The following is a 13,441-nucleotide window of genomic DNA, read 5'->3' as shown; positions in this document are numbered from 1 at the left end:
CAATAGCAGCAAAACAATTAAAATCGTTAAATCAACATTAAGAATCACTTAGAAACAAGTCTGTTTTCTAGCTTTAGCCTTTCCAAATATACTAAATGGTCATACAGTTAAAACAAACACAAAAGCTGAAAATTAAAAAACAAGCAAAAAAAATCAAACCAAAAATGTTTGTAGTTTGCAAATAAGGACAAAAAAACTGAAGAAAACAAAGATAGTTTGTCTTTGTCATCTTAGTGGCTCAAAATTGAAAAATATTGCACAAGTAGTTTCCATTTATGAACACAATTATATCAAATAAACCTAAACTCACATTAGTCGGTTTTTTCTAGGATGTTTTTTTTGCTGCACATTTGACCATTATTTTAGACTTTATTAAACTTTATCCTAAACTGCATTTTAACAAAAAACAAAAATAATTAAACCGTAGATAAAGGTAAAAAGGTTGTGGTCTCCAAAACTGTAAAAGATGTTCCATATTTGTTGTGTAGGATAAACATAATGCAAAGTAATGTTTCTAAAAAAGGAATAGTCAGTGAAATAAAGAGAAAAATGAACATACTTTGACATATATGTCATATTTAACTAAACTGAACTGGGATATAAGGTTAGGAATTCTTTTGGAACATTTTAAACATTAAGGAGACCTTCCATAAAGAAAATGTTTTGAGAGCACTTGTGATTAATAATTTTACAAATACTGTTTAATTTATTTCCTTTTTAGTTTCTGGATCTTGGCTGTAAAGTAAAGTTTCACTGAAAACCGTCAATTTGAATTAAAGTCAAGCTTTTCGTAATGTTTCATCTTGAGTCTATTTTATGTTTTTCTCTTAATTTTATAAATATTGTAGCATTTGATCATTGTAGACAGTGTGACCCAAAGGAGGATTTTTCCATGTCTGAAGGCTAGAGAGGGATGTCAGGAGAACGTCTGGGTTTTCAATGACTTTGGAGAAGATGTACCTTTGAAGAAATACCATTTGGAGTCCAGCGGGGAGAAAGCGGCTGCCTCAATGGCCTGTGGCAGGCCGGGCCAGCGTTGGCGGAGCGGCAGCGGGCTGCTAACGCCGCCGTCAGCTGAGACCGTCCAGTACACGCTGCCGCGAAACACCAGCACCGTCTCATTCTGGTCTGGAGAGACAGAGAAAAGGATGAGCAGCTCTGCAGGAACAGACTTTTTCCATGACAGAAAAGTCATGTCATTTTCATAAGATCTCTTTTCAGGCAGTTCTTTGAGTTGTGGCTCACCCATAGTGATTGCATCAAAGACTCCCTGGCAGTACAGAGGTAGACCCGCCGTTTGACTCTGGCTCTGCAGCTCTGCAAGCTCCCACTGCTGCAGCGCAGCGTGCAACACCTGACCTGGCAACCTCACAGGCCGATTGCTCAGTGGCTTACCTGAAAGGGCGTAACAAAAACAAATCAATCCATCGTAAACCTTTTGGAATATTTATCCTTAAAATCAAACAAAAATGGGCTTTAACCCTTGTGCTATCTTAAATTGACCCCACCCTTACATTGACGTGTTCTCCCTACCATGACAAAGGTGGATAAAGGTGGAGAGATTTCATGTAATCCATGGACACCAGTGAAGATCACAAATCATTGAAGAAAAAAGGTTCAGAGCACTGTCTAGTGGGTCTAGATGACCCAACTCCCAATGCTAAAGTGCCTAGGATAGCACAAGGGTTACAAGTATAGACAGCAAAGGAAAAAGGTGAAATTTCCTTGAAAACCAGACTGTGAATTTGATCATTTGAATGATCTTTTGCAGGAAGTGGCTGGGTTTAGACTAACGGGTAACATTTCAGAGATCGGGGAGTAAACAGACAGCTGTAGACCGGCCAAACGCACGAGCGCTGACCCAAACTTTACATCATGCAGCACTAAATAAATCCATGGCGCGTCCACGTCTGCGGAGTCGGAGATCAAAAGCATGAAGAACAAAAGGAAAAAGTACGACGCACGGCGAACGATGCCGCTTTCAAAGCGACTGCAAATGTTTTGTTTGCAAAAAAACGGCACAAACATTTGTGTTGGAGGCGGATAAAATCAGCACACCCATGAAGTGGCGGAAACTGCAGGGAAAGCAGATATCTGCGCGTGATAAGGGCAGAACATCTGACTTCATTCAAATTAAAGATCACAGTGTGCAGCAAAGGTTCATGCGGTTTTCACAGAGAAACAGCAAGAAAGACATTTTTTTCATCTAAAATGTTATAATTACTCAAACAGAAAGAGACATTTGCAAAGATAAAAGTTAAGTTCCTTTAAAAAATTTGCATAAATTCAGCTGCGAACTCCATAAACAAACAACTGTAAACAGTTTACTCCACAAAATTAAAACAAGGCATTAAAGACCCACTCCAATGAAAATGGTGTTTTTAACATGTTCTCGTAGCATTTTTTGTGGACATCTAGACAGATTTGGATTAAAACTACGTTTCTGAGTATTTCCTTAGTCAAATCATTGGGAATCAGGAGCAGACGAAAAATGACATTTAAAAAGTTTGTAGTTGTGATGTAGAAGCTATAATCAGCAGGGCCACAAGCTCCCTGCTCTGCTCCATTCTGATTCATCCACTTCCAGACAAACAGATCCATCCAAGTACGTCTTTGTTTTCCTCCTCCGAGCTGGCATCTGATTTAAAAGGCTGGATAGCTCCAATATTGCTCATTGGGGGTGTGAGGGGCTGTAAGCTAGTGGGAGAACTTGCAAACAATTAATTAATGGTACAGGAGCAGGCTTACTCTTCGACAACAGTCCCGCTTACAACTCAGAGACGAATTTCTAATCTCTGCAGAGACTATGTCCTAGAAATCAACTCTTTTTAAAATTATTTTGCTTAAAAATGGCATAATCCTGCTTTGAAATGCTTTGAAAATAGATCAAAAAATGAGCAGAGTGGTATTTTTCTTGTCAAAAATCAAGTAATAAAAATAAAATCATATATAAGCAGCTACAGCTTTGAAACGTCTGCACAGGTTTTGACATACCCAGGGCAGCGTGGCTCTTATTCCTCCAGAAAGGGAGTGCTTGCATTCTTCTTCAGTCACATTTTCCTTCTGCTTGTTGTCAGTGAGCGCTCAGAGGAGCTCTGCACGCCGCCTGACACTCGCACGAGCTTCTCCACAGAGCGGCATGTCAAAACAACTGGAACGGGATTGGCAGCTCTGGATGGAAAGCAGGCTGAACTTCCCCACACTCTAGCTGGTTGCTTTGGAGACTTTATCTGAGCTTCTCTCAGGATTCTGCTTTAGTTTTAGCTCATAAAGACGATTCTAAAAAACTAAAACACAGGGATTTGGTAAAACAACTAAAAGTGTAATCGGATTACTCTTATTTTTTTCCGTAAATGTGTTTCAACCCTGAATGTAGGGGCTTCGCTACAGGTCTGATGCACCTTTTCTGTTTTTCTTTCAGAGTTAAATGTCACTGCAAAAACAGGCCCCTTAGAAAATAGTCAAAACGTCTAAACCCAGTGGCAGATTGTCTTTAAATAAGCATGAAAATCTGCCAATGGGGTAAGAAAAATGATGATCTTACTAGGAATTCCAAGAAGCAAATTCTAGTCACTAAGACATGTTTTCTCGAACTAAGAGTATTTTGCTGTTCAAAAACTTTTTTGATCAGATTATTTTTCTTGCAAGACATAAAGTAAGACATTTTTTTCCTTGAAACAAAAGTCTATTTCATTTTCTTAAGATTCATTTGTTTGCACTGTACTTTCTAAAAAGCAAAACGTTTTTCCAGAGGTGAAGCAGATGGAGCCTTAGTCAAACATTTCAGAAAGTAATCAGAGGCCAAACGATCGGAGCCAAACGATCCAAATGATGGAGCTTCTGTCCTTCAGAAATGCAAACATTCCTGCACTGCAATGAGCGTTTTCTCTGCAGCTGCTGCACACCTGAGGCTTCACACCGTCAGGCGAAGCTGCAACTCCTGCAGCCCAATCACTTTCTAAGAAGTGGAAAAGACGAAGATGACTGTGGGATGAATGCTGTGCAGAGCGGCGCATGTGGGAACCTGCCTCACACATGCCAAGGAGAGGGGGGGGCACACAGTAAACAGAAACTATTAAACACACAGTCAGAATGTCGTACTCCCACACTCAGTAATCTAACACAACACAGTGTGAGAGCCGCGGTAGTGCTGGCACACAAACAATGTCCTTCACTGGAATTTATGCTGGGATTCAAACAAACTATCAGATTTTCCACTAAAGTAAAGTAAACTAAAGTAGACTAAAGTAAAAGCTTGGAGTCCCAATTAACCCTCAAAATTGTGTGTTTGCAAACTTCTGCTGATCCTCGTGGTCTCAGATGTCTGATGACCAAAAGAATAAAACCCGGCTTTTGACCTGATTTCCGTTTAGCACCTGCAGTGTTCAGTAGAATGTTCCTTAGAGTGCAAAGATAACGGTTCAAGTCCCAGGACTAAAGCTGGTGGGGTGGACACCACAAAGTGTTGGCCACACACTACTGTGATGCTCTTAAAGACCCAATCACATCATCTTTTGGTCTGTTATAAAAGTCTTCTAAGTGTTTTTTTTTATTTATGATGAAAATCCAAACACCTGCATCGTTTCCTAGGACGTAGTTTATGAAGAACTATTAGAAATTTGCCTCTGAGTTGCTGTTGGCGCAGAGCAACCCCGCCCCCCTTTCCCCGCCCAGCGTATTTTCGATGTCATAAACACAATCTTATTGAAACATCTTTTTTTTTGTCTGCTCCTGATTCTCAAAAACTAAAAAATATTCAGAAATGCAATTTTGAGCTACATTTTCTTTGAAGATGTCCCCCATCATCAGAGAAAGGCCACAAAAACATGTTCAAATCACCCAAAACATGCAATGTTCCTCTAGTTGGATTTTTAAGCGAAGATACCAACAACTGTTGAGAAAAACTCTCTTTGACATCGCATCTCTCTGGAGCTGTCAAATTTTGCAAGTTGGAAACACATTTCCTTAATCTTGGCCAAAAAAATTAATGAATAAATAAGTTTATTTAAATATAGTTTATTTAAACGGCTTTGATTTTTTTGTTGATGTTCTATAAAACGTTTGTTTTCACTGAAAAGCTGCATTTGTGGACTGATAACACCCAAACCTTAGATGTGCTGCTGTCACGACACAATTTGAAAAAAAGATTTTGAGGAGAAGGGTTACTGACTGTTCATGAGAACTGGACTGAGGTTGACATCCCCCACACCAGCCTCAACAAATTTAAGTCAATTCACTCGCCAATTTTACGCGACACGTACGCAGACATGTTGGAGCGGGACGATATCAAAAAGGCAGTGATTGGTCTGTCAAAGTTTCTATGGCAACCACTCTCACCAATCAGCAGTGAGCTTGTTGGAACCCTCCCACTTCAAAGCGGGCTGCCCGAAATCTGTCAATCATGCATTTCCAACATTAGGCATGGAGGCCAGACGGCTCCACCTACTGTTATAAAGGCATCCGATTGGTCAGTTTAGAACTTGACAACTTAAATTACAGAAAAAAACAATCAAAAAATAGTGAGGATTATTAAGATCATGTTAAAAGAAGGCATCAGAACAAGAATGATTGTTTGGACAAATAAAATGAGCCGTTTTATTTCTCTATAGAAGTCTATGGGATTTTGACTTCTCGGAGCCCGCAGGTACTTCCTGTTTGGAAGGCCAGAGGGGGAGGGGTCTCTCAGTCCAGTTCTCTTATACAGTGTCGATGGATTTTATCCAGATTTCCAGATTTTGTCTGGGACAAACTGAACGGAAAAGCTTTTTCTGCCTCTGCGACCGTTCCGATGGACAGCAGGTCCCTTCATCTGGGAGGGAAAACATTAAAGCAGCACCTTCTCACCGTACAGCTGCTGCACTGCCACGATGTCGTCCCAGCTCAGAACCAGGCTGCGGCCCAGTTTCCTGTAGTACGGGGACATGAGGGCGTGCCGCACTGGCGAGTGCTCCAGCCCCAGGGTGTGTCCGACCTCATGCGCCGTCACCATGAACAGGTTGTGGCCCTTGTGTCCGTTCAGTGTCCACCTCTCGGCCATGTCAAAGTGGGCTTCGCCTCTGCGAGGCAGGAAGGCGTGCGCCAGGGTACCCCCTGAGTTCCAAAAACACATGTCATTAAAGTAATATTGTCACAGGCTTCAGTGATGCCGCTGATGAAGCTGTCTAGCTTTAGCTTTTTCTGTTTCTGTTTTATTTTCTGACAATTTCCTCTGAAATCCTTGCATCAGTTTTGCTTTGAGTCGTTTCTTGTCTTGTTTCAAAGATCTTCTCTGTTTTGTTCTGATTCCTGAAGCACTGTTGTGTTTTCCTAAAGTTTATAAAGTTTGATACCATGGTCTTGGTGAATACTCGATTCTGATTGGCTGCAGGGCGTCCATAAAATAAAGTGTTCTACCCGCTGACGAGAGCTGAACTGGGTGACCCCTCCCAAGCCGTTTTCTATGGGAGACGTCACACTCACTCGGTTCAGTTCTCATATACAGCCAATGGGAATCCCATGGTCTGGGTGAATATTCAAATCTGAAAAGTAATAATGAACACATATGATGAAGCTCTGGTCAAATAGCCTGAATGTTCCACACCATCCATCTTCAGAGCCCACCACTTCCCTTTTGAGGTCACGGAGATGCTACAGTTGGGTGAAGGCGGGGTCCCCCCAGAACAGGCTGCCAGTCAGTTGCGAGGCCATGTTCTATACTCTAAACATTATTCTAAACGCCAATTGGTGACCGGAACAACAGAAACTTAGAACATATGTGAACACGCGTTTCTACTTCATTTTATTATTAATGAAATAAATAGTTTGTTTGTTGATCCACATTGATGGATATTTCTAGCACTAAAAGCGATCTAGGAAAAAACGACTTGTGGACTTTGTTTCTTTGAAACAAACTTTTGCTTCATCATGTGGACAAGAACGAGCAGGAAGAGGTTAATTTCCTGTCTAAAATGATGTTTTGTATAGTTTAACATGACATTTAGCTTATAAAACACTTTCCTCCGCTGTTTAGTCCTCCCACACCAGCTGCAGTACAGCAAGCCTGTATCCGTTACCATGACAACGTGGCACGCCACTAATCGAATAGTAAGCATCTTGTGAAAAACAAATGAAATGTTGAAAATAACAAGATTAAATAATTTTTCTCGTAAGTGACAATGGTATAAATGGGGTAATCCCCTTCAAAGTGTCCATTATCAGAAATGACGTAGATCATCTTTTTGCAGCCTCTGTCGTGATTCTCTTCTGAGTCAGACATTCACTTTACCTTCATGCTGGATCACATCTTTGTCTACATTTAGATTTCTGAAAAATCCTACTAAAGATTTTTAACTTTTTTATCGCATTTTAGATTTTTTTGTTTTGTTTTTAGACTTTTACCTCACACATTTAGAGCGTATTCTGACTGGGAAAGTCCTTTGTTCCAGATCGAGTCCCGAACCTTGCGTTTGGTCTGTATTCAGACTGGCATCAAGCGGACCTTTCTGTTGAGGACCAACGCTTGTAGACAAAACCACATGACTAAAGATCTCTTCAGTCATTGGCCAGGAACTACGGGGGGGGGGGGTCAAGCGGAACAATTAACTGCTCAAACTTTTTATTTCGATTATTAGTTTTGAACTTGGGAACAAAACAAAATAAACTTTAATAAAATAAAAAAATTTCTGTTTGATAACACGACAATCCCAGCTTTGCATTTGTCCGCGACTCATCTGTTGCTTCATTCCTACCTCGCTTCGGGAACAGATTGTATTCTGACTGAGGAATCTGAGAGCTAACCGAAGCTCAGTCCAATTGAAAACGAACCGAGACCACCCCCAAGGTTGGGTCCGAGAGTGGTTCCTGGTCCCGGACCAGGGACCATTTGGATGTATTAAGACTGAAAGTTTGTTCCGGATTATCGGTGAACTGAACTCTGATTCACTTAAAGCGAATCAAATGGGGCCAGTCTCAAAAGCTGCAAGTTGGTAAATAGGTGCTCTGTAAATGTTTACTGCAAAAAATTTGGAGTACACAGCCGTGTGAGGCTTTTCCCCCCCAATTATGTCATTGAAGTAATCTGTTCACAGACTGCACACCTGAACGGCTAATCTGTGTGTCTGAAATAATCTGAGGGACAGTCTTTGTTTGGTTAGAAATATCACATTTACAACAAATTGTACACTTTTAAACTAAACTATGGTCTTACTCTGCTTGGGTAATAGAAACACAAACATTTATTGAGTGTCTAACTTTTCACTTGGACAGTTTGGAAGCGTGTAATCAATCCATGACATTTTTCCTCACTCTCACCTGGCCCGTCAAAAGCATTGCTGGCACCGTCGTTGTGGTCGCCTTCGTAAAAGGTCAGCCGGATGTCAGCCGGGCCCTCGGGGGCCTCCTGGAAGACCAGGCCCGACACGTTGCTCCACAGCTGGAAGGCGGCCTGCACCGCCAGACGCACAGAGCCCCGGGACAGGTGTTGAGGCCAGTTCACCACCTGGTAGGTCAAATGTCGCTTGGACCACTTCTCACCTAAATAACAACAACAACACAGCAGATCACACTTAGGGAAAAAAGCTTATTTCCTTGATCCGTTATCAGGTGTATCCACTCTTCCTTTAACTTCAAATTAAGTGCATTTATATTCAGAACTCACCAAAGCCACCAAATGGTGACTAAATGGAAAAACAACGCTAGCAGATCTGCTGGATTCAGGAAATCCTAAGCAAAGACAACCTTCAGAAACGTAAGATTTCCAAATGTTTAGAACATTTTTTGAGTTATTGCAGAAACTTCTCAAGCTGGGAATGACTGAGAGCAGAATAGAAAGTGTAAATGAATGGAAATCTCCTCTTTTCTGGCCTCAATAATACCAATGGAAAGACTCAGATCTTTAGTTCACCGTGTTCAACCTTCTTTGAGCCGAGGTACATTGATATAAATCACAAGACACATCACTACCACGCAAAATGTAACAAACGAAACCCCTGTAGTTTCTATTAACAGTTATATACATTTATTCTGATATAAAACAGTCTCTAATAAGAACCAAATAAAAAGAAAGAAGAAAGACTTTCACGAACTTTCATATTTCTTCTAACTCAGAGAGAAGAAACCGATGAACACAGACCTCCAGCTGCAAACTCTTTGTCACTTGCAAAGACTTTAAACCTTGTTTTGACCTGTGGAGCATCCAAGATATCGTACCAAATCTTCCATTGTTTTAACTTCTCTTTGCTCTACACCTTTCTGAACTTTACTCAGAATCAGGACCAAACACTTTTGTCTCGTTAAGAGATAGGATCTAAAAAATAAAGAAATTATTTTTAAAATCAGTCCAAATCCTTTGGCTTCATACTCCTAACAAAAGAGAAACTTAAGACTCAAAAAACTGAAATGGCTTTATTTAACCCTTGTGATTAGATGACCCCACCCTTGCATTGACGTGTTCTTCTTACCATGACAAAGGTGGATAAAGGTGGAAAGATTTCATGTAATCCATGGACACCAGTGAAGATCACAAATCATTGAAGAAAAAAGATTCAGAGCACTGTCTAGTGGGTCTAGATGACCCAACTCCCAACGTTAAATTGCCTAGGATAGCACAAGGGTTCCGAAATGACATTTGACTGCATTGTTTTTAACAGAATAACAGGGAGAAGCCACATGAAATCTCTTTTTTAACATTGAAGACCACAACAAGAAAATTAAGAAATGTAAGATCTCCACAGAGAAACGTATTGCTCATAATTTGGTAACTTATTGTAAGGCAATAAGAAGCTTTGTAATTCTTGGTTCAATATGAAGAACTTTATTTTGAAGTTCAAATAAGTTAGACTGGCATTTATCAATATCAGTTTCAGATTTTATAAGGATTTCTAAAGATGGGCCAACTGGTACTAAGGTTCTCATTTTGTTCACATTTTGTTCTAAAATGAGTCATTTCTACATATTACACTAGTTTTTAGTCACTGTAATCAAAATAAACTACAAATAAAGAAAATAAAAAATACAAACCATTTGCTTAATAGTAGCAAAAAAGACCAACTGATTATTGGGCTGTATAACATTCAAGTGTAAGTAATTCTAAGTAACAGCCTTTTTTTGTCTTGCTTTTCCTTTTATGAATGCTTGTGTGGAACTCTATTCTATTCTAGATTTTCCTATTTTATCATAAGATTTCTTGTTACGTGATACTTCCCTGCTGGTTGGACAGATAATTTTACTACTTTCCTGTAGTTTTCTTCTTGAAATGAGTGATGTTTTCCCATTGTTTGCTGTGTGACAGGGAACAGCTGTTAATATGTTCAGAGAAGGAACTGAAGACCTGTTGGGAATGAAAGGGTGGTTGGGAAAATGGGAACCCATTTACAATCAACTGGAACCAAACTTTACAAGTTAAAACTAAAAAAAAGTCCAAATCTAAGCATTAAAAAGGGGGGGGGGGGGGTTTGACCACTGAAAGCATGCAGGTCTGTACAGAAGATCCCTCAAAGATTGTTACTGACATGGCTGTATCTGGATATCTGGAGCCATTAACGCATGGGTTTGGCAATGACATCAGTCTGGGAGTAAACAGACACACACTGAGCCTCTGCAGCAGCCCGGCAGACTGTTTAATGCAACACAATGATAAGCACATTTGTCACAAAAGTTCAAAGGAATGTTAGAGCAGATGAACTGAAGGTGTGAGCCACACTCCTTCCCGCCCCACATCAGTGTTTACTCCCAGCGGATTGGGGTCGCGTTTAGCCTGACGGAGACAGGATCTCTGCTGATCTGGATCCTGAGCGGAGCTCACGCTCCATCCCAGACTGCCAGAGAACAAGCGGTCCCCGAGGACGGCGGAGAGGCCAGGAAGTCCGATACACAAGACATTCCAAGACTTCCCTTATGGAAGCAATTAGCATCATGGCCTCTATAGCGGGGGTCAGGAAGGGAGATCCTCGGAGCGCTGTTGCTGCAGGAGGTCCTGTTTGTTACTGGTGTTAGAACGCTGCTGGAGAAAAACCGTGAGGCCAACAGTGTTTACTTAACCGCACACCAACAGTGTGATGTGTTGTCCTCTCAGCATAAAAACAGGCACTTTGAGGTCAATAGCCTTACATCATTTTAAAATACTGTTTTGTTTCTTTGTGTAATTCAAGTTTATTTAAAAGTTCTTTTAATTATTATGGTCTGTGGCAGGCCATATTGACATTGTGACATTTCACATTTGAAAATATTTCTGCACCTTGGAACAAAAATTTGACCCCCGCCACATGCGCGAAAAGTCACCACCCGGTCACACAAAGTTTGAGATTTGCCGTTTTTCAACAATATGGGAAAACGACCTTTTTGTTTGTGCCAATTTGATGAAATTTGACACACATGCCGCCAGCTTAAGTCTACAACGACCCCAGAAGTTTCACTGACCTTTGACCTTGGGAAAAGGCAGCCAACTTAAATTTACAACACAAAAAAAGGAACTTTACTTCCAGATACAAACGAAAACTCATCCTAGGGGTTTTTATCGATTGTCTCTTCTTGGGCATCAATGGCAAGCTACTGTGGCAAAAATGTTGGAATTAGAAGTTGTAGATTTTGAATGGCGTGCACGTGGTAAATTCACAACTGTTGTGATCTAAGCTAGCTTGCACAATTTTTATCGGAATGTCGTAAACATTGAATATGGGATTCCCTGACTGAAGCTGAAGAAAACGATGTAACATACGATAAGATTGTATTAGGATTAATGTGTGCATGGTAAACAAAATGTCCTCACAAAATATTCTGCTGCCTCAGCTAAAATAAATAAATTTTAAATAATTTTTTCAGAATCCACTAACGAAACCAATATACTCTTGTCGGGGATATCCAAAGGAAGTTTTGAAATTATTATGGTATGGGCACACGGCCAACGGTTCGGCAATCATTTTGTGCTGAAATATTTTGCCTTTTCCACAATTTATCCCTTGTGCTATCTTAGATGACCCCACCCTTGCATTGACGTGTTCTCCCTACCATGACAAAGGTGGATAAAGGTGGAAAGATTTCATGTAATCCATGGACACCAGTAAAGATCGCAAATCATTGAAGAAAAAAGGTTCAGCGCACTGTCTAGTGGGTCTAGATGACCCAACTCCCAATGTTAAAGTGCCTAGGATAGCACAAGGGTTAAGAAAAGGAAACCTTTGTTCAAGCGATTTTCACGAAATTTCCCACACATGCCGCTAGCTTAAGTCTACAACCACCTCTGGGGTTTCATCGAACTTTGACCTTGGGAAGAGGCCGCCATCTTGAATTAAAAAAAACACTTTTATTACCAGCTACAATCAAAAAGTCGTCCTAGGGATTTATAGCGATCATTTCTTAACTTCTCTGCCATTTTTAAAAAGCAATTGGAGAAAAAATGCTGCGATTAGTTGTAGACTTTGAACGGTGTGGGTGTGGCGAGCTTGCAAAAGTGGCGTTCTTCTGTAACTTGCACATTTTTAACAGAATACTATGAAAATTGAATGGAATGATCCCTGGCTAGAGCAAAAATAATGACATAACACAGAATATGAACATATAAGAAATGTGGGCGTGGTTAGCAAAATAACCAAAAAAGCGTATTTTTGCCAATTCTTTTAAAACTTACGTCGATCTGTTCAGTATCCTCAGGCGACTATTACACAACATGGCTGCTGTAGAGATAAAACCAACAGAAAAGCCGCCATTTTGAAAAAAACTGGTTTTTACATGACTTTGTCACATGTATCTTTGACTAGCGTTGTTCAACTGCGGGCGACGGTGGCGCATAGAGGCGGGAAGCGAGATGGGTGATGGCGCTTAGAGGCGGGCGGCGAGGCCGAAGGCAGGTGGCGCCAATACAACGCAGCTCTCTGCTTTAATTAATGAATGTTTTTATGCTTTTTATTTAACTTAATTTCATTTCATTTGTTTTGATTTACTTTGATTTGCCAAGGCTCAGATTGAATTGATTTGATTTTACTTGATTTGACTTTACTAGTCTTATCTTAACTTGTTAAATTTAATTAGATTCGGTTAGACTTATTTCGATTTTTGGCTTGATTCGATTTCACTTGACTTGATTTCATATGACTTCTTTCACTCGATTTTATTTGACTCGATTTAACGTGATTACATCTGAGAGGATTTGACTTACGGTAACTTTATTTGCCTTAAGTTTTTCGGATTTAATTTGATTTGATTTGATTTTACTTGAATGACTCCATCTAGGTGTAGCACTTGCCAGTTTGAGGGTTTAAATCTTAAGCTGCGCAATAATCCTCCATAAGTGTAAGGAACCTCTGGATAAAAGCACCAGGATAAATGAACAGGCACGGTAAATGTAAAGTTAGCCGCCATCTTTCTACTGTGTGAAAAAGACAGACAGGAATTTGCAACATTTTTCCTGGGAATCTGAAAAGCCCCGCACACCTACTGCACGTTAAGCTCTCATTGTGAGTGAGGATGG

The 13,441-nt window shown here is 40.4% G+C and overlaps 1 protein-coding gene across 1 annotated transcript in view; it reads right to left on the bottom strand.

The window, feature by feature from the left end:
* The window catches only part of mmp28 (matrix metallopeptidase 28), a 22,078-nt gene that overhangs the window by 1,434 nt on the left and 7,203 nt on the right, over positions 1–13,441 (bottom strand). Inside the window, exons 4-7 of the mRNA XM_023961722.2 lie at positions 8,290–8,511; positions 5,845–6,090; positions 1,246–1,395; positions 961–1,128 (exon numbers count right to left, since the gene is read on the bottom strand). Coding sequence (XP_023817490.1) covers positions 961–1,128; positions 1,246–1,395; positions 5,845–6,090; positions 8,290–8,511 — 786 coding nt within the window. The remainder of the gene's footprint in view (positions 1–960; positions 1,129–1,245; positions 1,396–5,844; positions 6,091–8,289; positions 8,512–13,441) is intronic.

The sequence above is a fragment of the Oryzias latipes genome, chromosome 13 (assembly GCF_053564925.1).
Source record: "Oryzias latipes strain Hd-rR chromosome 13, Olatipes_Hd-rR_3.1".
NCBI classification, from domain to species: Eukaryota; Metazoa; Chordata; class Actinopteri; order Beloniformes; family Adrianichthyidae; genus Oryzias; species Oryzias latipes.
The sequence above is the reverse complement of the archived record's forward strand: the minus strand, read 5'-3'. Positions and strand labels throughout refer to the sequence as shown.